The sequence below is a fragment of the Leopardus geoffroyi genome, chromosome C2 (assembly GCF_018350155.1).
Source record: "Leopardus geoffroyi isolate Oge1 chromosome C2, O.geoffroyi_Oge1_pat1.0, whole genome shotgun sequence".
Lineage (NCBI taxonomy): Eukaryota > Metazoa > Chordata > Mammalia > Carnivora > Felidae > Leopardus > Leopardus geoffroyi.
In genome coordinates, this window is record NC_059333.1 from 143508207 (window position 1) to 143532106 (window position 23900).

General features: G+C 40.8%; 1 protein-coding gene and 1 long non-coding RNA gene across 18 annotated transcripts in view; one reads left to right on the plus strand and one right to left on the minus strand.

Moving 5' to 3' along the window:
* Nucleotides 1–531: 531 nt before the first annotated feature.
* The window catches only part of NEK10 (NIMA related kinase 10), a 231216-nt gene continuing 207847 nt past the window's right edge, over nt 532–23900 (minus strand). For 14 of the 17 annotated variants that reach the window (XM_045436360.1, XM_045436363.1, XM_045436367.1 and 11 more), the window contains 5 exons: nt 23741–23851; nt 13074–13182; nt 11065–11117; nt 10923–10978; nt 532–6581 (listed from right to left, as the gene is read on the minus strand). In XM_045436360.1, coding sequence (XP_045292316.1) covers nt 6533–6581; nt 10923–10978; nt 11065–11117; nt 13074–13182; nt 23741–23851 — 378 coding nt within the window. In that variant the 3' untranslated portion in view covers nt 532–6532. Of the gene's footprint in view, nt 6582–10922; nt 10979–11064; nt 11118–13073; nt 13183–18619; nt 18854–23740; nt 23852–23900 lie in introns of those variants that run through there. The other 3 variants (XM_045436366.1, XM_045436359.1, XM_045436365.1) reach the window with 2 other exon arrangements.
* Nucleotides 20388–22019, plus strand: LOC123575716. Its single transcript, XR_006700951.1, has 2 exons — nt 20388–20477; nt 21653–22019. It is a non-coding gene; the product is annotated as an uncharacterized LOC123575716 (long non-coding RNA).

Sequence of the window (23900 nt, forward strand, 5' to 3'; positions counted from 1 at the left end):
AGGATTTGGGAAAATCTGATGCAGGTAGAGTCTCGACAAGGGGGTCACTGCTTTCCGCATTGGCTCTTGTTACTGCCACAAAACACATCTGGACTAGGTTGCCGGGAGGGTGAGAGACACATGGAGGAGAGCTGACCTTTCCCACTGGGTCCATCGGGACCATCCAGAACCAGGCAACCAGTCTGCTGACCAGGCAGGCACATGAGGGAGCCCAGCAGAAGTCAGCCAAGCCCAGCTCAGATCAGCAGAACACCCAGCTAACCTACAGACTCACGAGAAATAATAAATGTTGTCATTTTAAGGCACTAAGTTTTGAAGTACTCACTATTCAACATGGGGGACAGCACATAGTTGCCACCAATTAAAGCTGCAGAACATATTTGAGCATAAACGTATATACGATCACCTTTTTGGAACTTTTTTTTTAATCAAAAGGCTTCTAAGCATAAAGGAGAGATTTAGGAGAGCTGGTGAGGGAAAAGCAATGACCATTTGCTATAAACCCTTGACAAAAGAGAGATTCTTTTTCCATAAGATTGAAAATTCATTTTTAATTTTCTTTAGCATCTTACAGAGCATATTTAAGCAATAGCAAAAATAAAGGCCACTCGCATCTTTTATATAAATCTTTCATAGAGGCATGGCATTTCTCTTCTCTTCCAGGGCCCCCAGCTTCGTTACTTCAGAGTCTCAGTACACTCACACCAGAGGTTTTGTTGGAGTTTGGGGAGGACGGAATCACGTGCAGAGAAAGAAGTCCATCATCCTTCTGCCTTCCCTACCACGTACCACCACAGAACTCCGAACATTCCCTCTAACAACGCGGGCTCCCTGCAGGTAACCTTCTAACAGTCTGCTCTTCCGGTAGGAATGGGAGTGGAGGTAGGGCCAGACAGCAGAGAGGCCTGTGGGTGGGACTGGAACAGAAAAGGACCTGCTCCTAGAAGCTAAGGGGGAAAAAAGCAAATGAAAGGTACTTTCCCATTCTGTGGGCACTGAGGACCTGTGGTGGTCCAGAACACGGAAGCTTTGGGCAACATGAGATTAGGGGCTGTACTTTTTCTCAGAGGACAGCTCTGTCCTTTTTGATCGTCACAGACTCACCACTGGGAACAACAGAATACAGGAAGCATCGTAACTCAGTTTCGATCCACTAAATGTCAGTACACAGAATGCACTTAAAAGATGGTCCTTTGGAGTGATTTTTGTTTCCCATTTTGGAAGAGCAACACGATGGCATCTTTCCGTAGCCTGATTATCAACTGGTTTGTTTGCAAACAACTGAAATACCTTGAAATGCTTCTTTCTGATCTAGCCAAGTGTAAATGTATTCAAATCTGCCTGCATTTATCTATAGAACATCCACACATATTTCTGGTAAAATTTATTTTGTCAAACAAAACAGGCCTAAGGCCATGGATGAAAGATGGGGAAGCAAACATGGTACCAGTGGCAGAGGGCAGAACCACAAGACAAAACTGTGTCCCTGAGGAGGCTAATGTCTTCAGAATGCTTCACAGGGACCCTGTCCTAAGGTCTGGACCAACACGTTACTAGGGAGCCTTAGGGGCCCATCTGCTACTCGCTGGGGTTTTCAGCTCACAGGTGACAGTGATCAGTTGATCAGTAACTGCACGTGGGGGAAGACACCTGATCCAGGAGACTCAGAGGCAGGAATCAGTGAAGCATCGGGAACTGCCTGGCCTCCTGCCAACCGCCCACCATCCTGTGACTGGCCTGCTGGGAGATGCCGGGCTCTGGGACACCCCTTGCCTTCTACTTGCCCTGTGACTTCTCAGTTTTTATTTGTAGATTGTTCTACCTCTTTGAAAGAGTCATCTTTTATCCTTAACAAGCTAGGACTTCACTTCTGAGTACTTCTACTTATATGCCTCCCTCAATGCTACGTGGGGTTCATACAAATACTTCACACATCCCTTCTTGATATAGGGTATCCTTAAACCAGCTCCATTACCTTCCAAATTTACTGAAGTATGAGGTAAACATACTTGTATGAAGGGCAAGGAAAGCTAAAATTTAATAGCCATTCGTAAGCATTCTATTTCTTTCCAGAATTCTGACTCAAGTGGTGCTTGAAACGTAGAACTGAATCACGGATTAAGAATATTATTTTCTAAGTGACCTCTGCAGTCTGACTTACAGGTGCTAAGGCCTTAAAGCTTTGGTTCCTCTTGATTTGTTATTCTAGTCCAAACCTCTCTCCGCTTGTTTTATGGGGACCAGTTCATGACATGTTTGCAGAAACGTCAGCTCATTTTTCATTTGTGAGCTCACCAGATCAATTCCAAGCATCTGTCCAGACTTGCTGATTACCTGGTTTTCTATAAACAACAAAACTTCTATCTCCGTTCAGAGGAAACAAAGGGAAGCTACCTCCAAATGACAGCCTTTAAACAGTCACATATTAGCTGTAATGAATGCACTTCTGCTACCTCTAAATACAATTCCTGGGTACAGAGCAGAGCTTCATAGTACGAAATGGGAAAAAGAGGCCACTTGCTACAGGTTGAGGAATAATATTCAAGCTTCAATTGAGAAGAGAGTTCACTTTTAGGATAAAAATCAATGAATTTTTAAATTTAAAAATCGGTTCATTACTACATATATGTAGTAAAAAAAAAAAAAATCAAACATAGCTCACATCCCAACAATGCTGTTACACTCCTAGGGTGTGTGATCTTCATTTTGAAAACAACTGTTGCCCATGGACCCAGAGGACATGTAAATTTGCAATATCCATCAGTCACTCCGTCAAAATCATAAAATCCTTCCTGTCGCTGTTGCAGATCTCAAAGCAACATCACGGCAGGAATGTAATCAAGCATAACAGTCATATTTACAATATGCAATTTAACTGCAATGACACACATAAGAACCTCTTTATCGCAAAGTTTCCCTGAGACATTTGTGTCTTCCTATCAATATGAAAAATAGCGTCTAAGGGTAAGCAGCACACTTCAGTGGGAAAAATAATCTATCCCAAACCCTGTCCATTTCCATCAAAGGATACTATCTGGAAGATATAAAGGTACATAAAATATACTTATTATCACATGTAGTTGTTGAACATGAAGAATTTCATGTTTTGATGGAATTTCACCCCCAAGAGACAAGGTCAGTACATGATAGCTGCATCTCTGAGGTGCTGAAGATGTGCTTCACCCTGATTCCTTTGCATTGCCTCTCCAGCTGATTTCTGTATTGTGAATACACACCATAGAAAAAGTGAAAGGCAAACAATAAAAGTACCTTACAAAGAAGCATTTCCCACCTTCCAACAGAAGCCGAAGCCATTTCTAAAGGAATCCAACATATTTACTGCACATGGTCCCTCGTCATTCCAAAGAAGAGAGAGAAATAGCAATAAAAATATTTTGCGAGTCAGCAAATCAACCAGAGGGATGTGGATTCTATGCATATTAATACTGACGGAATTGACTACACATTATTGCCCTCACACATCTTAGATATGAGTGGTGAAAAACTGATGCTATTGCTGGAATTGCATGTAGTCAACTGGTCCTGTATTTGTTTTTGATCATCAAAATTCATGGTATTTAATAAGTCATAGATGGTACCTCTAAGAAGACCTTGACTCCCACTCAGTTCCATCATTTGGGTTAACTTCATAACAGCATTTCTTAATTAGGGTCTGCTTTAGAATGCCCACGCTGTGCACACTGCCCGGTGCCACACAAGTGTCCACATTATACCCAAACAGCCTTTCTCTAGCAAGTTCCTGAAATTTGCCCATGAGCACTGGGTCCACTGTCCACGTTACTATTCCTTAGGGACCTCCAATTACATATCAAATATCTGGAAGAAGACAAGGTTAACAACCGGCAAGCACATGTGCCTGCTGCAGTCACTTCCCTGAAAATGGAACATTCTGGTTTTAAAAAGCAAATTCAGGTTTCAAGTGCACACATGCAGAGTTGGTAGATCAAAACACAATTAACTGAGGCATGTGTGTATCCAAAGTGATCTGAAAAGACTGATTCAGATTCTGTCCTATACAAATATTCAGTGACAGAGAGTTAGATGGGGATTTCATTGCACAACAAATAATTAACAATTATATACAAGAGAAAAAGAAAAAATTTAAATGTAATCAAGAAAAAACTACGAGGCCGATTACACTCAACAACTTCTTTGCACTACAACGCAGTTCAGAGTGAAAACAAAATGATCATTCTTGTTCTTTTGTGACGACAGGGGACTCCTGGTTGGAGAGTTAGAAAGTGAGGGCTTTTGAAAAGGTAACATCACTGTTGGGATGAGACTCCATACCCAAAAGGGATTCCTTCCCAGTGCCTAACTTTTTCTCGGAGGCCTGCCCTTGCACCGGGAGAATGTGGATCCAGTGACTGGTAGTTTAAGAAGGGAATCAAATAAAACACATTCATGACTTTGGCAAAAGAATGCATCTGTCAGCATAGAGGTGACAGGCCTAAAGCTGCTGTTGAACAGGACATCCGTGTGTTTATCTTTGTTAATCCGTACTGGCTTCTAGAATAATAAATGCCACTTCTATGGTCTAAAAGAAATAGATGGAAACATTTTGCTCCCTTTCTGGTCAATAAGGGCAACTGTGTGCATTTGAAAACACCTTTAAATAAATCATTTTTTTTTTCTTTTTTATTTTTTTTACTAAGGTGTGACCTCTGACTACTCTTCTCTTCTAAATGTTGTTGAGCATATATTATCATTTGAAAAAGAACTTTATTGTTCAAACTTTCACCCACAGCTTGGTTTCTTTCCAGGTGTTGGCTTCTATCACAATTACAATTTATGCCCCTGTAGGCCTGTGCCCCCTACACAGTGAGGAAAGGTGCCCATTCCATACAGGAACAGATACAAAAAATAATAGTGCAAGTTCAAATTCAGTTGGGATGGAAATAAAATTTTACCTGGGCAAGTCAATAAAATCATAGCATTTTAATTTTACACATAAATTTCACATATGGATGGAATTGGTTTGACGGCTGAAACTGACATTTTTCATTACTGTAATTGCATCTGTTATTTAAAATTACAGTGTATTTGTAATCATTAATTTGGCTTAAAGACAAAGATTCGTTGGCAATTTTCAAAGGCATTAGTTAAAGGACATTTGGAGATCTTTTAAGTTTTGGATGTACAGATTGTAAAAATAGTATGGATTCACATTACGAGATTTTCCATACTATACAAAAGGTTCTTAGGTTTCAGGCACTGTAAAATATATTCAACTAAATCCTGTTCAATGATGCTAAAAATATATCAGTGTAAATAAAGATACCAGAACTGAGTGAGAAGTAAATAAAAAGCAGAATTCCAGCTTTCAGATGACTAATTATATAGAATTAGAATGCCCTTTAAGCAGTTAGAAGTGCAGTCTGACTTGGCAATAAGGGCAGGTCTTGGTGATCCACCAGTGAACAGAAGCCAGTTGAAGAGATTTTAGCCCAATAAGAATCTAGAGAATTTTCATCATAAAGTCTCCCTACAAAGGAACAAAACACTATTTGGTGTTCTGATTTCTTATGTTTTTAGGGATGTCTCGGTGAATAAAGAAGGGACTTATATTTCGTTATATAGCTTATTTTCATTTCAAATTCTCAAATAATAAAAACTGTAAAACAATGGGGCTAATTTTAGTAAGAAGGGAATTAGAATAGGGAATATTGCATCTCTTTCATAGATTCCATGAAGTCTTCAAAGTGCTCTAAAAACACTATAAGTTTGATTAGCAGCAAAGCATTAGCCTAATCAAAACCTCTCCTCCCTCCCCCCTTCTATATGTATATAGACATTGTACAGCAATATATTCTATTAGTGTAGCTTACATCCGACAATTTGACAGTTATTCCCAGAGGCTGTGCAAGGTTACAAATACTGTCTACCGTCTTTAGACCACTAGCACCCAAGTGGTTAAGAGAGAACCAATCCTTTCCTTAAAAACAACAACAACAAAAACAACAAAATTCAATCACCTATTTTGAATTTCTTTTAAAATAAAAAAAAATGGGGGAATACAGTGAATCACCCAATATATTATTACTCTGGGGCCTGTAATTTTCTCTCTCTAAAACTATTTTTATACATGGAAGGCTAGATGCCTTTAAATGTAGTTTCGGCAACTCTAAATATAAAATATTCTGTTGAAAAATATGACTTTTTGTGTGTGTGTTTGTTTTGTTTTCTCTTGTTTTTTAATGTGGAGGAAAAGTTCTGTGAGGAGCGAGTTTTCTTCCCACAGATGAATTTTGCAGCATTTTCTCCCAGCAGCACGCCGAGAGCCCTGTCCTCTCGTGCCTGCTGGATGCGAGGAGCAGAGCCTTCCCACACTGCTGCGGCCACGTAACCTAGCACAGGACCTCCAGAAAGAGGCCTTGCAGGTGCCATGGCAGCTCGGTCTTGTCTTTTCCACACCCTTCCAGCAGCTCCCAATCCCTGGGCATCTGGTTGAGCTGAAGTCCAGAACCTGAGCTTCACTAGGAAAACCAAGTCTGTTCAAAATGCAGGGTTTTCATCTTTTGGTTGGGTGATTCTTGGTCCCCCATGGATAGGAGTGATATCTAGAAGATTCAAAAGTGCAAAGAGTTTGCTATAGTCACACATATTTGATTTCACACATTCAATTTCAAAAGCAGTAGCTCAGGTGTGTGTGTGTGTGTGTGTGTGTGTGTGTGTATAAATCACCGTGAAGAAAAGATGATTCTAAAACAAAATAGGATGGGGGATTTTTAGAAAGTCACCTTTTTGCTGAAGTTCTGTGCTAACTGGATCTTTCTCAAATTATAAACTCAATTAGAAATGATAGCCCTTGAGAGAAGAAAATAAACACCCAAAGTAGCTTGTGCTTTTAAACATCTAATTTACATGTTATCGGTTCATTGGGGGAAAAAGCAATGCAAAGCGCAGATTTTTTTTATCTTGCAAATTTTACTTCTCAATACAGATTGCATTGTTAAAAATGGTGATATGTGCCCCTAAGTATATAAGGATGATATGCTTGCCATTTATTCACTCACAGGATTCAAGCAGTTTTACTCTCACAAACAACAATGATAATATTAAGTCATGCTAAGCTGTCTCCTTCTGGTAAGTAAGCTAAATGTTTATGAATGTAAAATATAATTAATCATACATCCTGCAAATGATGAAGAATACAGTGTGTTGGGGCGCCTGGGTGGCGCAGTCGGTTAAGCGTCCGACTTCAGCCAGGTCACGATCTCGCGGTCCGTGAGTTCGAGCCCCGCGTCGGGCTCTGGGCTGATGGCTCGGAGCCTGGAGCCTGTTTCCGATTCTGTGTCTCCCTCTCTCTCTGCACCTCCCCCGTTCATGCTCTGTCTCTCTCTGTCCCAAAAATAAATAAACGTTGAAAAAAAAAAAATTAAAAAAAAAAAAAAAAAAAAGAATACAGTGTGCTTCAGGCTGGCCAAGCCTGTTTTGACCTCGTTTCATTTTCTTTATACTACTTTCTTCCTCTCAACTCATTCTACTTCCTCTTCCTGGAAGCCCAGAAATGAAGGATTCCCCATTTTGCTGAGGGCTCCTTGCTGTTATGTCTCTTTCTGTTACTATTTCCTTTCCCTACTACAGCATTTTGTGCCCAAGACGGTCTTCCTAACCAACTGTCCAAGCAGTCTCCCCTTTATTTAAACAGTTGCAGAAACTGTCCCTAGAGATAGCTAAGAGATGGATAATGGCTTCATCCTGAGGCTGTCCGTCTGATAATGGTATCTCTCTATCCTTGACTAAATGGTCATTCTATGGCTGAAGCTAAAAGCATGCTATATCTTGGCTTCATGCCTTCGCTGCTGACGTAAGTTTGAACTGACTGTCTGAAGTTGTAAACTTCGGTAATGCAGAAACTATGTATGCAGTTCTCGGTGTGGTGCTTGACCAAGATCACTAGTAACATTCTGCAATGATGATGACAATGGCAATGAGAGCAACAGCAGATCTGGGCAGGTGCTGGTGACTTTCGGGGAGTTAAAGCAATGTTTCCCACTTCCAACCACATGTGAAAGACTGAAGAAACACTGGGCTAAACAAGGCCAACAGATTTCTTCCTTACAGCACATCTCAGACTCTGTGATATGGTAACGTGTGCCACCATCCTCTGAAAATGGGAAGCTGTCCTTTCACAGTTTCCCAGATATGTTTGATCACAAAATTTTATCTTTCAGGGAACATCTATTAGCATCTGTGAGAATATTGGCTAGTCTATGGAACCGATTAAGGGAATACACTCCAGTGACTCTAAATACTAGTACAAAATAAACAGATGAACACACACATACATACATACCAGTACCTGTCCAGTGATATTTAGCATCCTCCATCCTCTGACGACAGAAAAATCATCACTGACGTGGCTGATTTGATTCATATTTGGAATTATGTGTGTTTCCAGCTTGTGAACTATTAGGTGCTTCTAAGTGGAAGCTGACTTTCTGGGTGATTAATTTGGAACACCCATAAACAAGTAGTTTAGGCACAACTAAGGGTTCTTTTTACTAGTAAACTGTGAGGAGTCTTCCCTCAAGGTATACTCTATCCTTGTTATTAGAAGATGAAAAGGGAATATCATGGCTGTAAGAATTTTTAAATTGCTGCTTCATTTTACTTTGGAGCATTTTAAGAATATTTTACGTATGTCCTTCCCAACGTATGTTGCTTGAACTTGACCATTTAAATCATGTCTCCATAGTCTATTCACTATTCTGAATAAAACTGTAGATAATTTTTGGTCTTTGTTACTAGGCATCTCATCATCTATTCATAGTAATCACAAAATGTGCGATGTCTTTTAATATAGGAGTGCATCTTTGAAAGTAGAAATAATGTTTGAATTTTTTAAAACTTAGTGACAGAACTTAAAAAGGATAAAAGCGAATTTAAAAATAAGACTACGACTAAATTTTTTAAGGAAAAATAAGAGCTCTTGTAAGAGCTTCCCAACTTCCTTACACACCTGGTTTTTCACTGACATTTAGTTTATTTTCTGCCAAAGTATGAAGCCATTCATGGCCCGTGATCCTGAGTCTCTGAGAATATGTAGATAAATCATGACAAAAATGACTTTTGCCCCCACTCTAAGCCAAAGGCACTTAAAATAATAAGGGGCTAAGAGTCAAGAACAAAGACACTCATTCTATTCATGGAAAGTTGGATGTACTCGACCCAAATTGAAAACGAAAATTCAAAATCTCTCCAAGGAAGGTGGGAGAAGAGTGATTATGAAGATGGTGATTTCTATTAATAATATACCTTTGGAAAATGAGAATTACTCATCATTTCTCTGTAGTTATAAATCACAACAGAACTAAATCTACAAAGGTTGTATTTTGGAAACATGTTATCAAGCCAAAAGAACGAGCAGTTGAATAAACTTAACTGTGTGATTCATACGAACAACTTGTTGTAATAGGAAAACTAAAAAAAAAAAAAAAAAAAAAAAAAAAAGCTGGAGACTGAAATAGCCTCAAAAAAGAATCTGATGTCCATATAATAACCTTCGCAGAATGCTCTTGAGGCCTCGTTCTCATACCATGGCTAATACCTTTGGAGATGACTTCTGGAATGATTGATTGATTTTAATATGAAATTTATTGTCGAATTGGTTTCCATATAACACCCAGTGCTCATCCCAATAGTGGAATGATTTAAATAGTGGTCACAAGATAGCTTCACCAGCTGGAAAGGAAGGCAGCTCCTTCAGGCATAAAAGGCCACTTTGAGAGAACAAACTAAAACAACTTGGAGCCACACAGAATGTGGATGTGGCTGCTTACGATCAATGTGATGGTCTGTTAGGAGGGGCTCCTTAGAAAAGTCAAGAGGCAACTCGGATGGCAGACACGGTGAGTGCCCACCTCCCCTCACCCACGCCACTTCACGGCGTGCCGGCCTACTTTCCAGCTGCCTGCACCTGCGTTTCTTTTCCTGAAGATTTCTCTGGCCTCTGGAGTGTGCTCTGTCCACCTTTACAGAAGGCCAGAAATGCCAGGGAACTAACATTCTCTGGGCAAAGGCCGCAAACAATGACGGATGGAAACTTGACGACGAATACCCGGGTTGCCTCAGCCCTTGAGTGGGATAACTGAGGTACATGTTCACAGTACCAGCTCTCAGATTTCCCCAGCGGGATCAAGCCCCCATCAGCCACAAGGGTAAATTGCTTCAAAATGAAACCTTTATTGAATTACTTCTCCACTCCCCTACCAGCGTTTCCTGGAATTGCCTCTCAAGTAAACTCACTGTAGTCAAACCTTTGTGCCCAACACTGTGCCCAATGGTAAATGGCAGGAATCAGAACAGGACAAAAGTCAGAAAATAGTATATTTTTTAAAGCACCAATAGTGGTTATATTAGAAGATAATACATAGCTCCAGTAAACTGAGGTTTCTCACTTATGGTGATTAAGAGGCAATATATAACAACAAATTCCTTTCCCACCAACATATCTTAAATTCACCAGAAGTGATTCTTTGTTTAGTTGTATTCTCTCCCTCCCTCGCCCCTGCATTCTATACAAATGATGGGTAGATTTCAGTGATGGAAATCTGAGTTTACAGCTCTACTAGAATGGAACAAATGTTTAGTTAAAAAAAAAAAAGCTTAGAAATGCCTTTCCATTTCATTATGTTTCTTATTTTTTACGAGAGTAAATTACCACTAAGCTATCACCCTTTCTTTTTCAACACAGAAACAGCAGCTGCTTCCATACAAAAGATGGGCAACACATACTCTACCCATGGTTGTATCTAGTCTAAGCCAAGAGATTTTACAGAAGTATTTAAAATGAAAGTTGAAAAAAAAATCTCTGGAATCCAGGATAGAGAAATAAGATCTAACACCCAATGATCTCAACTGATTTGTCACATTTGAAAGAAAATTCCAGATCTCACCTGTTAGATTTAAAGTTGTAATAGCCACTTTCTTCTAGGACTTCTTCAATCACAGTCTGGAGTTAAAAAAAAAAAAAATCAGGTTAGTATTGAATTAAAAGCAACAAAATAAAATTGTTCAAAGGCACTGCAAAAACTTCACCTGCATCTGTTCATACGTTATTCCCTCCTCCAAATCAAAGCTGGTGCACAGACCTGAAATAGATAGATTATGGAAAGTCTGAACTCCGGTTCATATTTTCTTGATTAGACTTTATTGGAGATTACAACTCAACTGTAGTGAAAACAGGGTGAATTTAGACATGAGGAAGAGGAGTACTTATAAGCACATTCCAAATTGTCTTGCTTCAAATATTCAAACTCTTTGTTTCTCTTCCTTTAATAACTGGCTGCTTTGGGGGCGACCATCACAAAATAATACGCAAATAGTACACAAAGGTATAGGGGCATCTCACAGGGTATAAATCGGGTAATTTTGTTAGAGGGGTGGGTGTGTGTGCACACTAAGGACAGGTGAGGAGTATTCCAAACGCGAACTACTTGATTGGTGAGTGTTCCGATCAAGAAATTCTCCTTAATCTACAAGCAAAACCAGTAAATATGTGCTAAAAAGAAAATGAATTCTTAGAGGGAGGTAGAAATAGACAGTGAGAGACAAGGAATACCTGGCCCTTTCCTATGACTGCCTAAAGGGAAATAGAATACATTTAGTGCCAGAAGGCAAGACTTTCTTGGATGTCCGTTCTAAGGATGATCTACCAGCACCTCGCCCAACTGAGAGCCACCCGAGGCAACGCTGACCAGCTTCCACTGCAATCAATCAGCACTGGTGTGCTGGGAGGCGCGGGAGCTCCCCTCCACTTAGGGCAGACAAAAGGTGCTGGGTTGACGTTGAGGGCAGGCATGGGGCTGAGGAGTCCTGGCAGGTCGTCTTCAATGCTCTGCCTCCAGGGGTTCCCAAAGTGTCCGCAGGCTCTGCTGTCTGAGCTGGTGGCCAGCCTGCTGGGACGGGACTCGTCCACTCCACCTTGGGGTGGCATGTCAAGCTGCCACAGGCTGCCCCAGGGATTTGCACCAGAACTCTCCGTTTCATCAGAGTTGCCACTGTAAGAAGTCTGGCCTGGTAAGAAGTCTGGCCCGCAGACTGACTGGCCTGCCCTGGGGGCACTTTTAAAAGCAAAAGACTTTCAACAACAGTTTATCTTGAGTTTATGGGTTTCTCAGGGAGTATTCGAAATGTAATTCTGCCTATGGGTTCGCTTCATCCCAGGGGTCCGAGACTTAAGGAAAGTTTGAGAATTCATATATGAGATGATTTGCCTAAATCGAGGAGTGAGGGCAGAGTGAGTCTCCCTCCCTTTAGCCATAATTCCTATCTATTTCAGAACTCAGTGATGTAACTCTAGTTTATAGGGACTTCAAACTTATTTAGGAACTCTAAAACCTCAGAGTAGCTTGAAAACCTCTTCTGAGAGTTCAATTATCATGAGAAGAATTACATTACGCTGAGCCCCTGCTAATGGCCAAGCACTTTTTATATGTTTACACTGGCCCTCACCATCACCCTAAAGTGCAAGTACCATTTTTACCCCCATTTTACAGGCAAGAAAACCAGGGCTCAAGGGGTCGAATAATTTGCCCAAGGTCAACTACTAAATGGTTAAGCTGAGATTCAAATATAGGTATCCAGGTTTTGAGCATCCACACCTTTCGTCCCTAGGCTATGTGGCCTCCCTATGTGAGATTTATGCAAAAAAGAAAAAAAATTAAATATGTCTAATGTGGATTCTGCAGGTAAGTTTCAAATTTGCTCCATTTTAAATATCCAAACTCTTCACTTCTGCTTTTGGGCATTTGATTTTCCATCATCAGACAGCAAGAAGAAATAAAAGGAAATACAATTCACCCACACAGATTCTGCTGTTTGTTTATGGCATTAATAAATGATCAAGGAAGCTGCCACAGCAGGGTACAATAAATCTCAGGGAATTTCTATATTCCTACTGTATATCCTTTCCAACTATTGCCATAGATAATCAAAATAAGCTCTATCTTTCTTTTAAATTGAAGATAATCTTTTAAGGGTAAGCTGTTGATCCAAATAATAGATTTCTTTGTGAAAGCCAGATTTCCGGTGTTGCAGGCCATTACCTGTTGGGTCATCTGGGGACAGGCTGTTTCCACTTGATGAATGACGTAATAAATGGTAATCCACTGTGAAAAAGTTGGGCTCGATTGGCTCTGGAGATCCCTGAGATAACTGGAACAGAAAAGGCAAAGCCACATGTTATTCTGCACTCAGAAGCAAATGATAGGAGATCACTTTCCCTATGTCTCCACATGGAGAATTTAGTGCTGTGGTTTTCAATCCCTTGTAAATAGATGAAGGCACATCATCCTTTCAAAAGAACTTGTAAATTAGAGGCAGGCAAATTATAGCAGAAGCAAGGTAGACAATTCCCTGGTCACATGAAAAAGTAAAAACAACTCTGCACTTTTTAGTTTTATGAGAGCAAGATAAAAACGGATAGAAAAATAATGGCATGGGCTTGGAACATCAAAATGTTATTTGTATCAGGCCTATGAGGAATAACCTCCAGTTATGCAGCAGAACAATATGTTTAGCCCACATCATCACTGTTTTTCATGTATCTGCTTTGAACAATGCCTTCTTGTTTGACCAACACAACCAAGTTTCTTAATACATTTTGCTAAATTATTGTTGCTTAATTTTAATCTCCAAATATGAATCCCCAACACTCTAAAGGAGAGAGTTATTCACTAAATGACAGAATTTATTAAGGTTCCAATTATTTAATGGTCTTCTATAAAGCTGAATTTTTTTAAGCAGAATTTTAGGCTATGAATATTTCTCAACCTCCTTTCACCTTTAATTCCAACCAGCACTTGGGCTGGCCAAGTTTTCATGCCTGTGTTAATGTAACATATTAAAATGCCAATTCTTATTAATAAACCAGAAACAAATGGCACAATTTAGACTATGCAATAGTAGTTGCCTTGGATTCACATGCTCTGCTCAGGAATTAAAATACACCATTGTTCAATCACTTGAGAAAACTCGCAGTATTCATTAAAATTCAACAACTATGCCTACCCTGTGACCCAGCAATCACACTCTTAGGTATGAACACAAGAGAAATGAAGGACTTCTGTCCATCAAAAGAGGTACACAAGAATGTTCATAGCACCTTTATTCATAATAACCCCAAACTGGAAAAACCCCAAATGTCTACAGACAGAAGGATGGGTAGATATATTGTGGTGTGCTTATCCAATGGGATTCTGTAAAGCACAAAAAAGAACAAACTATAGATACAAACCGTAACAGGAACAAACATTGAGCAAAAGAAGCAAAAAGAAAACACAACGTATGACCTCTCATATATGCATGTTCACAATCTGGCAAAGCTAACCAATGGTGATGAAGGTTAAGATAACAATTACATTGTGGCAGGGGATTTGACCAGGAAAAGGCAAGCAGGAACCTTCTTCAGCACAGGAAATGTTCTACATAGTGATGAGGGTGGTGGTCACATGGGTGAATGTGTAGGTAAAAGTTCATGGAGCTGGCCAGGTACCTCACTGTAGGCACTGTGCACTTTGTACCCTAATGAAAAACATTTTATATGAACAACTGATAATTATTCCATCTAGGTACTTTGGACACTATTAGTACAAATCATTTTTGTGTTTTCCAGTCTCCATGTTGCCAACAAATGTACTGTAGAAAAAACTAAAGTTCCACCCTTTTTTATTCTTGAAAATTTACTTTCTTTACTTCAGTGACAACTGATAAAACTAATAACCCATTTGTAAAGGGACAAGATCATAGGATTGTAACGTATCGTAATGCAGGAGGATCAGATAGTCACATGCTTACTAATGCTCTCGTCAGTGCCATTAGGATGCCACAGAGGTAGCCCTGATCACTCGGCGTTTCTCAGAGCCAAGCTAGTAGCTTGCTCCAAGTAAGCTTAATACGTCTTGTAATGCTGCAAATGATTTCCTGGTATTGCCTTCCAAACGACTTCAGATGGGATTGTTTTTCATGTGATTGAGCACAGGAGTAATTTGGCTGCCTGAAGTGCTCATCCTAATTATAGAAGGCTTATTTAAGTCAACTTAATTATTTAGTAAACACCTTGGACTCCTCTTTCCCAGACGGGAAGTGTTTAAAGCTGTACAGTGATATATGTGAATTGTGATCCAGAGAGATCAAGAGAGCCCTTTTACAATGACAAAGGCAAGTTCTTTTCCTTGATGCAAACCTTGAAGAGAGGAGTACTTGAGATTTCCAGCGCCTTTCACATAAGCAGTGTCCTTTAGCTTAAGAGCTGCAAATCCTCAGAGGGATGGGCCCATGGATGAAGGCAAGGGCTGAAATTCGGTTGAATCCCTTTTGTGTGTTTGAATCCCAGATACGTTTATTTTTATTCCAGAAACTTCTCGGAACTTCTTGCAGTTCAGTGTTTTGACCTACATATTCTTTCAGTGTATCGTTTTTGCCCCTTGCTGTGTGTCATGGTCTGAGCAGGTTTTGTAAAATAGAGATGAAAACCATCGAATCCCATATACCAATGGTCTATCCAGCTTATCAGCACCAGGCTGGGCAGCATGGAGGACATAGAAATGATGTGGCCTGCAATTTGGGTAATTAGGCTAATATACACGAACAAAACAGTGAAGGAATAAACACTGAAGTGTAAAATGAGGTAAGGAGTTCTAAGCTTCCAAAAAGAAGTATGCTTCAAGAAGACCAGCATGATTTTCAGAAGCTCTGGAGCAGAAACACTGGAGCCAAGTCTTGAAGGATAGATTTGGGTGGATGCAAGGAAGTGAAGCGGACATTCCAGGTGAGTAGAACTTGGGGGCAAAGGCTGGGCACTGCATACCAGTAGCAAGTTGAATAAAGGGATGTGACATAAGTCCACATTATAGAGATGTGGGGATCTAGGCTGAAGAGAGGAAGGCAAGTGCCGCTCGTTAATTCAGTGGGGATTTTCTACCAACTATTGTGTGCCACACACACAGATCCAAACAATGGAAACAACCAATGGTGGCCAAAAATTCTACCCTGGAGCTTACTGCCTAATTGGGGAGGAATATGTCTGTGAAACAACCAGCTGGATATATGGGAAATTGCAACTGTGCTGAATGCATTAAAGGACAGGTCTATGGTTCTAGGAGAACAGACAGATTTAACTTAGACGGGAAAGGTTTTCTGGAAAAAATGACACTTCTGCTGAGAGCTGAAAGAATCAGTGAGAATGAGTAAAGGATGGAAAAGGAAGATCTTTAAAGGCAGAAAAGCATTTGCAAAGACTGAGGAAGAAGCTGCATGGTAGACAGGCCTCAGACAGTGCCTGTGGCTGGTGTAATTTCGACCACGAATGGCAAGAGAGTAGGAGATCAAGGTGGAGAGGTGGGCAGGGCTTGGACCAAACAGGACTGTCAATATGGTGGGTAGGATTTGGCAGTTTATACTAAGAGCCCCTGAACAGTTTTCAGTGTGTAGGGTGTGTGTGTGTGTGTGTGTGTGTGTGTGTGTGTGTGACATGATCAGATTCTGGATGCAATGTGCCCAGCAGTCTGCATGAGGCTGGTGATGCCAGGGTGGGTGCAGACCCGGAGGAAGGCTCCTGCAAATAATGCCAGCCTAGAAGCTGGCAGCCAGAGTTTACATGGTAAGGCAGGAAACTGGAGGCTATAAAGGTTTTTGAGTATGCCTTAAAAAAAAAAAGCTAGTGTTTAGAAACTCTTAGTCCTGCAAGATGGGTTAGAGAACAGGGAGATCATCAGAGAAGCTGTGACACTAATACGAGGGAGAAGTGCTAAGAGCTTGGACTAGGTGTTAGCCAAGAGGAAGATCAAAAACCCTCACTAATAACACTAGTAGTGCCTATAGCCATTTACTGAGGACTTAAACATTCTAGACACATTGGATGTTCTATCTGGTTCTTACATCTACCTCTACGGTGGGCATTATCCCCGTTCCACAGATGGGGACACTGAGAAGGAATGTGCTCAAGGATTATAGCTAGCAAGCGGCAGAAGCAGGGCTAGAACCCAGGGCTGTAACGTCAAGGGGTGAGCAAAACCGCGTTATGTGAAGAAGATCCCGGGTGTTGATGACTCATAGGGCAAAAGAAATAACATGGAGCAGCCGGACATGACTGCAAGGTTTAAAGACTGAGCAAAAGGAAAACATGCTTCCAGCGATGGTGAAGCAGATGGAGGGAGGAAGAGGAAGAGTCCGATTCTGGACACACGAGACAGGCAAGAAAATGCTCACCCCGTGGGTGGAATACGGATGCTACCACAGAATGTTCGAAGCAGCGGCCCCTACGACTGGCAGAGGCTCGGAGGTGGCCAGCAGTCCTGGGCCATGTGGGCCCTTTTTTGTCTCTTGAGCATTCAGCTTAGAGGGGCACTGCCATCTCTGGCTTGTATGTCCTGTTGGGAAGAATCCTTCTGAAATGATGGAAAAGGGCTCTCCTGCCCTGAACAAACATCGACAGTTCTAAGGAGCAAATGACTGTACACACTTTGGAACTAGAGCCAAGTAAACATTAAAGAGAACAAACTGTGTCCCTGTTACCACCCCTCCTCCCCCCCCAAACTCACTGATTTTGAGCAAGGGCTGAGCAATTTTGGCTCGTCATTGTTCAAGTGAGAATATAGTACTTTTGGGGCAGAACCTAAATGAGAAGCAAAAAAAATGTAATCTTCATTAAATTCCCCAAACTATATCTTCTCTTCCATATCATAAAATAAGGGGATCTTCGCTGCAGAACAACTACACAAATTATTTGGAATCTAATGCACTGAGGTAGGACTCCGAAGGAAATGAAACAACATAAATGCAATGAGGTGCCAGAAATGAGAACATTTTTAAGGCACTAAATCACACGTCACTCACCAGCCCTCTCTGATCTTTCTCCCTTCAGATTTCCCTGTCCTCTTTGACTGAATTGCAACATGTTAAGACGGAACATACTGTCTTCTTTTTCATCTTTGCTCACCTACAGCTCCTCTCTAGTCTTTTTTGTTAGGCTCTTACAGGCCACTCTGTCAACAGACACGTCCGGTATCTGTGCTCACTATTCTCTTACACTTCAGCACTCTCTCGCGGATGCACCTGTATCTTCTCAGGGGTGGTCACTTTGCCACCCTCGCCCCTACTTCCCCCGGAAGCAGACTTGCCGTTTACGTTTCCAACAAAGACTGTGTTTCTGACAAAGAATTCCAAAACTAAAAAAAAAAAGGCTGGAAAATCACCATCCTATGCTATTTACAACCAGGAGCTCGTCCTCCCAGGACCTGAAGGTGGGACTGAGTGAGAAGATGAACGGGGCCCGGCCCCACTGGGCGGGGGAACCCTGCCATAGGCGCTTCTCCATTTGGTCCAAACAGGTCGGTGTTGGGCGCTGCTGATTTATGATGCCTCCATGGGGCCCTGACAGGGGCTACGCAAAAATAAGGTAATTATTATGTGCGTAAGAAGCCATTAATTAAAGCATGAAGAGAGGGGCAACCTGCTAATTGGAAAAGAGCCGGAAACCTGGAGTTTAGGAGTTAAAGAGACTGCCAGCTACTGAATAAGGTAAGCTTGACCTTGCTGATCTGAGTTGAAGTACAGATTCAGAACCAAAGAAATGTGTTCTCCTCTCCTTGCAGTTTATTTATTTAAGAAAAAAGGTTCTTTTTTTTTTTTTCTGTAGAATCCCCCAGTCTGGATTTTGCTGATTATCCCCATGGTGTCTTTTAACATGTTCTCTTGTCCCACGTATTTGCTACCCATTTGTAGTATCTGGATGTAGAGCAGGGATTGGCAAACTTCTTTGGCAAAGATCAGGTAGGAAATATTTACAGATTTACAGGTCTTGCAGTCTCTGTCACAGCGACTGTGCCTACAAGGTGAATGCAACCATAGACAATATGTAAGTGAATGCATTGGTTGTGTTCCAATAAAACTTTATGTCCAAAAACAGGCAATACACCAGATTGGCCTGAGGACCACGGTTTGCCCACTTCCAATATACAGGCTCCCTCAGATGCAGATCCAGGTTTTTAGCAAATACGCAGCCATCAGGAGGCGTATGCCTGGTGGCCCCTCTTTCTGTGACATTAGCAACCACTGGTAATCATGTCTAGGTCCATTATTTCATTACAGGCTGCAAAATGACAATATTTTTTATTCCTTTAGTTGTTATTAGCTGGAGTACTAGTATAATGAGAAACTTCCCCCTGATCAATTTAATTACCCTGGGATAGAATTCATAAGGGAACCACAGAATAAATGAATAAATGTTTGATTCTTTCCTTTTGCAAATAATTTTCAAAACAATGAGTTGGTTACTTAGCATCCTCCAAAGGTAACCAGTGAGGGATTTCTTATTTTACTATCATGAACTCTTAGATTGAAACTTTACTTAAGGCTTTCCATCCATTGCAGTTATTATCCTTACTGATGCTCTAATTATCCACTAGACAGCCAGCAGGAGCCTCTTTAAGTTGGCTCCTGAGTCCTTTTGACACATCCCCAGTAATCCTTGATGGCATCCTCACTATGCATTCTATTATGTCAAGACATTCCATTCTAATCTCATTCAGCTCCTATCCTAGCCCTGCAATCACTCTATCTCCTAGGAGCCATGGGTGCTCAGGGAGCTCTCCGCTGCTTGCTTAGTTTCTAGACAATTTAGTGGAAATATTAGGAAATATGTATATATTTATTTATTTATTTATTTGTTTGTTTTAATGTTTATTTATTATTGACAGAGAGAGACAACATGCGCAAAGGAGGGGCAGAGAGAGGAGGAGACCCAGAATCCGAAGCAGGCTCCAGGCTCTGAGCTGTCAGCACAGAGCCTGATGATGTGGGGCTCAAACCCACAAACCACAAGACCCTGACCTGAGCCGGAGTCAGATGCTTGACCGACTGAGCCACCCAGGTGCCCCGAAATATGGATATTTTTAAAAGAAAAGATTTATCATGAATTCATACTTATTCATATTGGTATTTCCAATTCTACATTATTAACTAGATAATATATAAATATTATCTATATATTATATTGATAATATGTAAATATTATCAATATAAATGTATATTGAATTAATATATTCTTTTTTTTTTTTAATTATCTCAGAAGGCTAGGGCTTCTTTTTTTTTTTTAATTTTTTTAATGTTTTATATATTTTTGAGACAGGGAGAGACAGAGCATGAACAGGGGAGGGTCAGAGAGAGGGAGACATGGAATCCAAAACAGGCTCCAGGCTCTGAGCTGTCAGCACAGAGCCCGACGCGGGGCTCGAACTCACGGAGCGCGAGATCATGACCTGAGCCGAAGTCGACCACTTAACCAACTGAGCCACCCAGGCGCCCCTTGAATTAATATATTCTATCTTGTTTCTATTTCTCCTTTCTCCCATGCTGAAAATCCTAGTTTCCCCAAACTCTATACAATCACATGCTGTATTCTCCTACAATTTTAGCCAAGATTGAGAAGACCGGACTGAAGATCCGCTGAAGTAAATCATAAATAAAGAGCTTAGTTTCTTAGAAAAGGGCTTTTCCCACTTCTTCACTCTTCTATATATCCTGCTGGGTCTTAGGCCATTAATCAGAAGGCAGGCACAATCATCCCATAACTGTTCCTCAAACTGGAGACGTAGAGGCCCTGGATTTCAGAACAGATTTAAGAGGGGAAGGTGGAAATCAAATGCATTTTATATGCTATCACTGCTTGCTTCTTCCATGGCCCCGATGTAGGTGACTGTGTTAGTAGTCAAAGGCCAATGGGCCACTCTATTGGCCACTCTACCGAGATCACATAGGGGATGAAAAATCCATTTCCAAACAAAAATTGTCACTAACAAAAGATTATACCAGAAAGGGTGAAAAACAGAGGTCACAAAGTTTTCTCATTTGTGTTTAGAGGAGGGCAGGAGGGCTTCTTTTTATATCCATATAAAAATATAAATATTAAATATATCAGCATATGTCATATATCAAAAAATAGACTATATTATACACAACATACTTATCAATATAGAATATACTCTCTATTCAACGATCATACATTAAGCCCCATCATGTGCCAGGCACTGTGCAAGACCACGGGCAATCAAAGATGGATACGACACACTCACTGCCTTTGGGAGAGACAGAAATGTAAGCCAGATAAAAAGCTCTTTAAACCCAACAATGTGAGTAAACTAAAAAAGCACAGAGAAAAGGGAGATTGATTCTGTACAGGGAAAAGTGAGGGAGATTTTTATGGAGGAGCTGGCCTCTCAGTTCAGTGGTGGAGAATAGGAAGTGTATTAATATTCCAGGCAGATTTGTTTAGCGCACAGGAGAGGAGGCCTGCCTCCATGATCAGGAGCGCATACGCCGTGATGGAACGAACCACCACAAGCTTGTAGTGTCAGAGGGGACTATGGCATTCCTCACCGGAGAAATGTGCCTCTAAACAAAGTTGAGAAAAGGGAGAAGTCTTTGAGTTCCGTCCCCCCCCTTCCCCCCTGCCCCTGCCACCCTGGGCTCCCTGAATGCCCTTGACCACCCCCATTAATCCCTTTTTATTCCCCAGACCAAGGGCAGAAGGTTAAGTGCTCTGAGAGAAGCCTCCACTGTACAGAGGAAGGCCTACAAGGTGGTGGGGTCGGTTTAACAAAAGAGCATCTTTTTTCTGTCTGGACAGAAAAGAAAGCCAGCAAGAAAGGGATGCAAACCAAAAATCTAAGTGACGGAAGAGAGAATACTCTGCTTTAAGGAAGGACATGCACTGGTGGAAAATCTCAACAATGGGGGGGTGTGGGGGAGGGGAGGGAACCTTCGTGCAAGCTGTGACGCAGGCACTTTGATCTCTTAAAGCTGGGATTTCTGTTAAACTAAATTTGTATACAAAGTGGATTATTCCTCCTATCATTTTAATAAGAATATGAAAACCTAGCAACATGTAATGTTTTCATGGGAGACTTGAGGCTCTGTCTTCCTAAAATACATTTATTGGTATTCGTGATGCAATATGTAAATATCATAAAAATAAATATCCACAGTCTCATCCACTTCTGTTTGATCTACTTGAGCTTTGTTTCTTGGCCTCATTTGCCAACACAGCCCATGAAAGAAATTGCACTCTTGGATCTCTGATGAGGTAGGGTTTATGTTCTGTTTACCTGCTGCCGTGTCTGTTTTTCCATCTCCTGTTTGTGTGTCGGCAGACGCCGCTGATGTAAGGTAACAGAGCAAATACATACTGTTTGCATTTCGTATCAAAGGGCCCATCATACTGCCTGAATAAGGAGTACATTTATGCTTAAGATTGGATCCATTAAAGGAAAAAGAAACTCTAAAGAAAAAGAGCATTGGCGGCATGATGGTTTCAAAGTTTAAGTGTAGGTAAAACTTTACAAATGTACATACAAAATTGGAACAGGCCCAAACCGCTAGGGCCTGGGGTCTTTCGGGGACAGGAAAAGGGAAGCTTGTGACCAGCTCCAAGGGCTATATCGAAATGGCTACCGACCAGGACAGAGGGATTTCCTCTTCTCCAGTCGTGCTAATCAGAGATAGACAATTTTCTTTCCATCCGGTTGATTTAACCTTTTTGTGATTTAATATTCGTGGGTATAATTAGAAACATTTACTAACACCCAAGGTCTAGGGGAAAAACTTAAGAATATAGTTGGCTCTTGAACAACATGGGTTTGAACTACATGGGTCCAAATATGTGGATTTCTCACAGTGCAGTGCTGTGAATGTATTTTCTCCTCCTTATGATTTTATTTCTAGCTTACTTTATTGTAAGAATACAGTATATAATATATAACTTCCAAAATGTGTTTTAATCCACTATTTATGCTATCGGCAAGTCTTTCAACAGTGGGCTATTAGTAATGAAGGTTTGGGAAAGTCACAAGTTATATGTGGGTTTTCAACTGTGCAGGAGAAGGTGGTCAGTGTCCCTCCTCCCCATGGTGGTCGGGGGTCAACAGTGGTTCATTCCACCCTCCTAGGTGATAAAAATCACAGCTTCATCCAGTTAAATGACTTGTTTGGGTGGTACAGCTCAATTAAGGGGCTTCCTAGAGAATGTTCTAATAAAATATTACATTCTCTTAAAAAACAGAATTCTTTTTAAAAAGGCAAGAGTATATTTTTAATTAAAGATGTTTAATAACATTTATTTTGGAAAACATGTAATCATACTGAAGCAATTTTCTATTCGTCTTCTGAGATGATGGCCCCAGAAATAAAGGTGAGAAAATTAGAGGCAAAGATAACCTTGATTTAGTATCATAAGCAGTGCTGTGGTCTGAATGTTCGTGTCCCCTCAAATTTGCATGTTGAAACCTAACCCCAAAGTGATGGTATTGACTCGTTGTGAGGTAATTCGGTCACGAAGACAGAGCCCTCATGGAAGTGCTTATAAAAAAGTGCCCTTATAAAGAGGCCCCAGAGAGTTTCCTTGCCTCAATTGCCACGTGAGGATAGGAGAAGTCAAAAGTCTGCAACTGGGAAGAGGGCTTGTACCAAACATGACCGTGCTGGCACCTTGAAATTGGGCAGTCAGTTTCCAGAACTGAGAGCAGTCTCTGCTGTTTATAAGCTCCCCGGTTTATGGTGTCTTTTTTATACAGCTTGGAAGGACCAAAACGAATAACGATAGTATCCTTTAATAGAAGATAGACTTTAAAAAGTACAAAGCAGAGAAGGTATAAAAATTTAACTCTTCCGATGTGTTTTTGTTAGCCAAAGAAGAATTCCTATATGTAGAATACGGTACCTTTTTAATTTCAGATTTCAAATTGCAAGGGTTACTCTGCTGGCTGAAGAGGGATTTCTTGAATCTCTCTATAACCCTTCTTTTCAAATTGTGGTGCAAAGCTGGAGGAAGCTGCATAAAATGAGAAAACAATTACTGTAAGCAAATTGGTAACACTGTA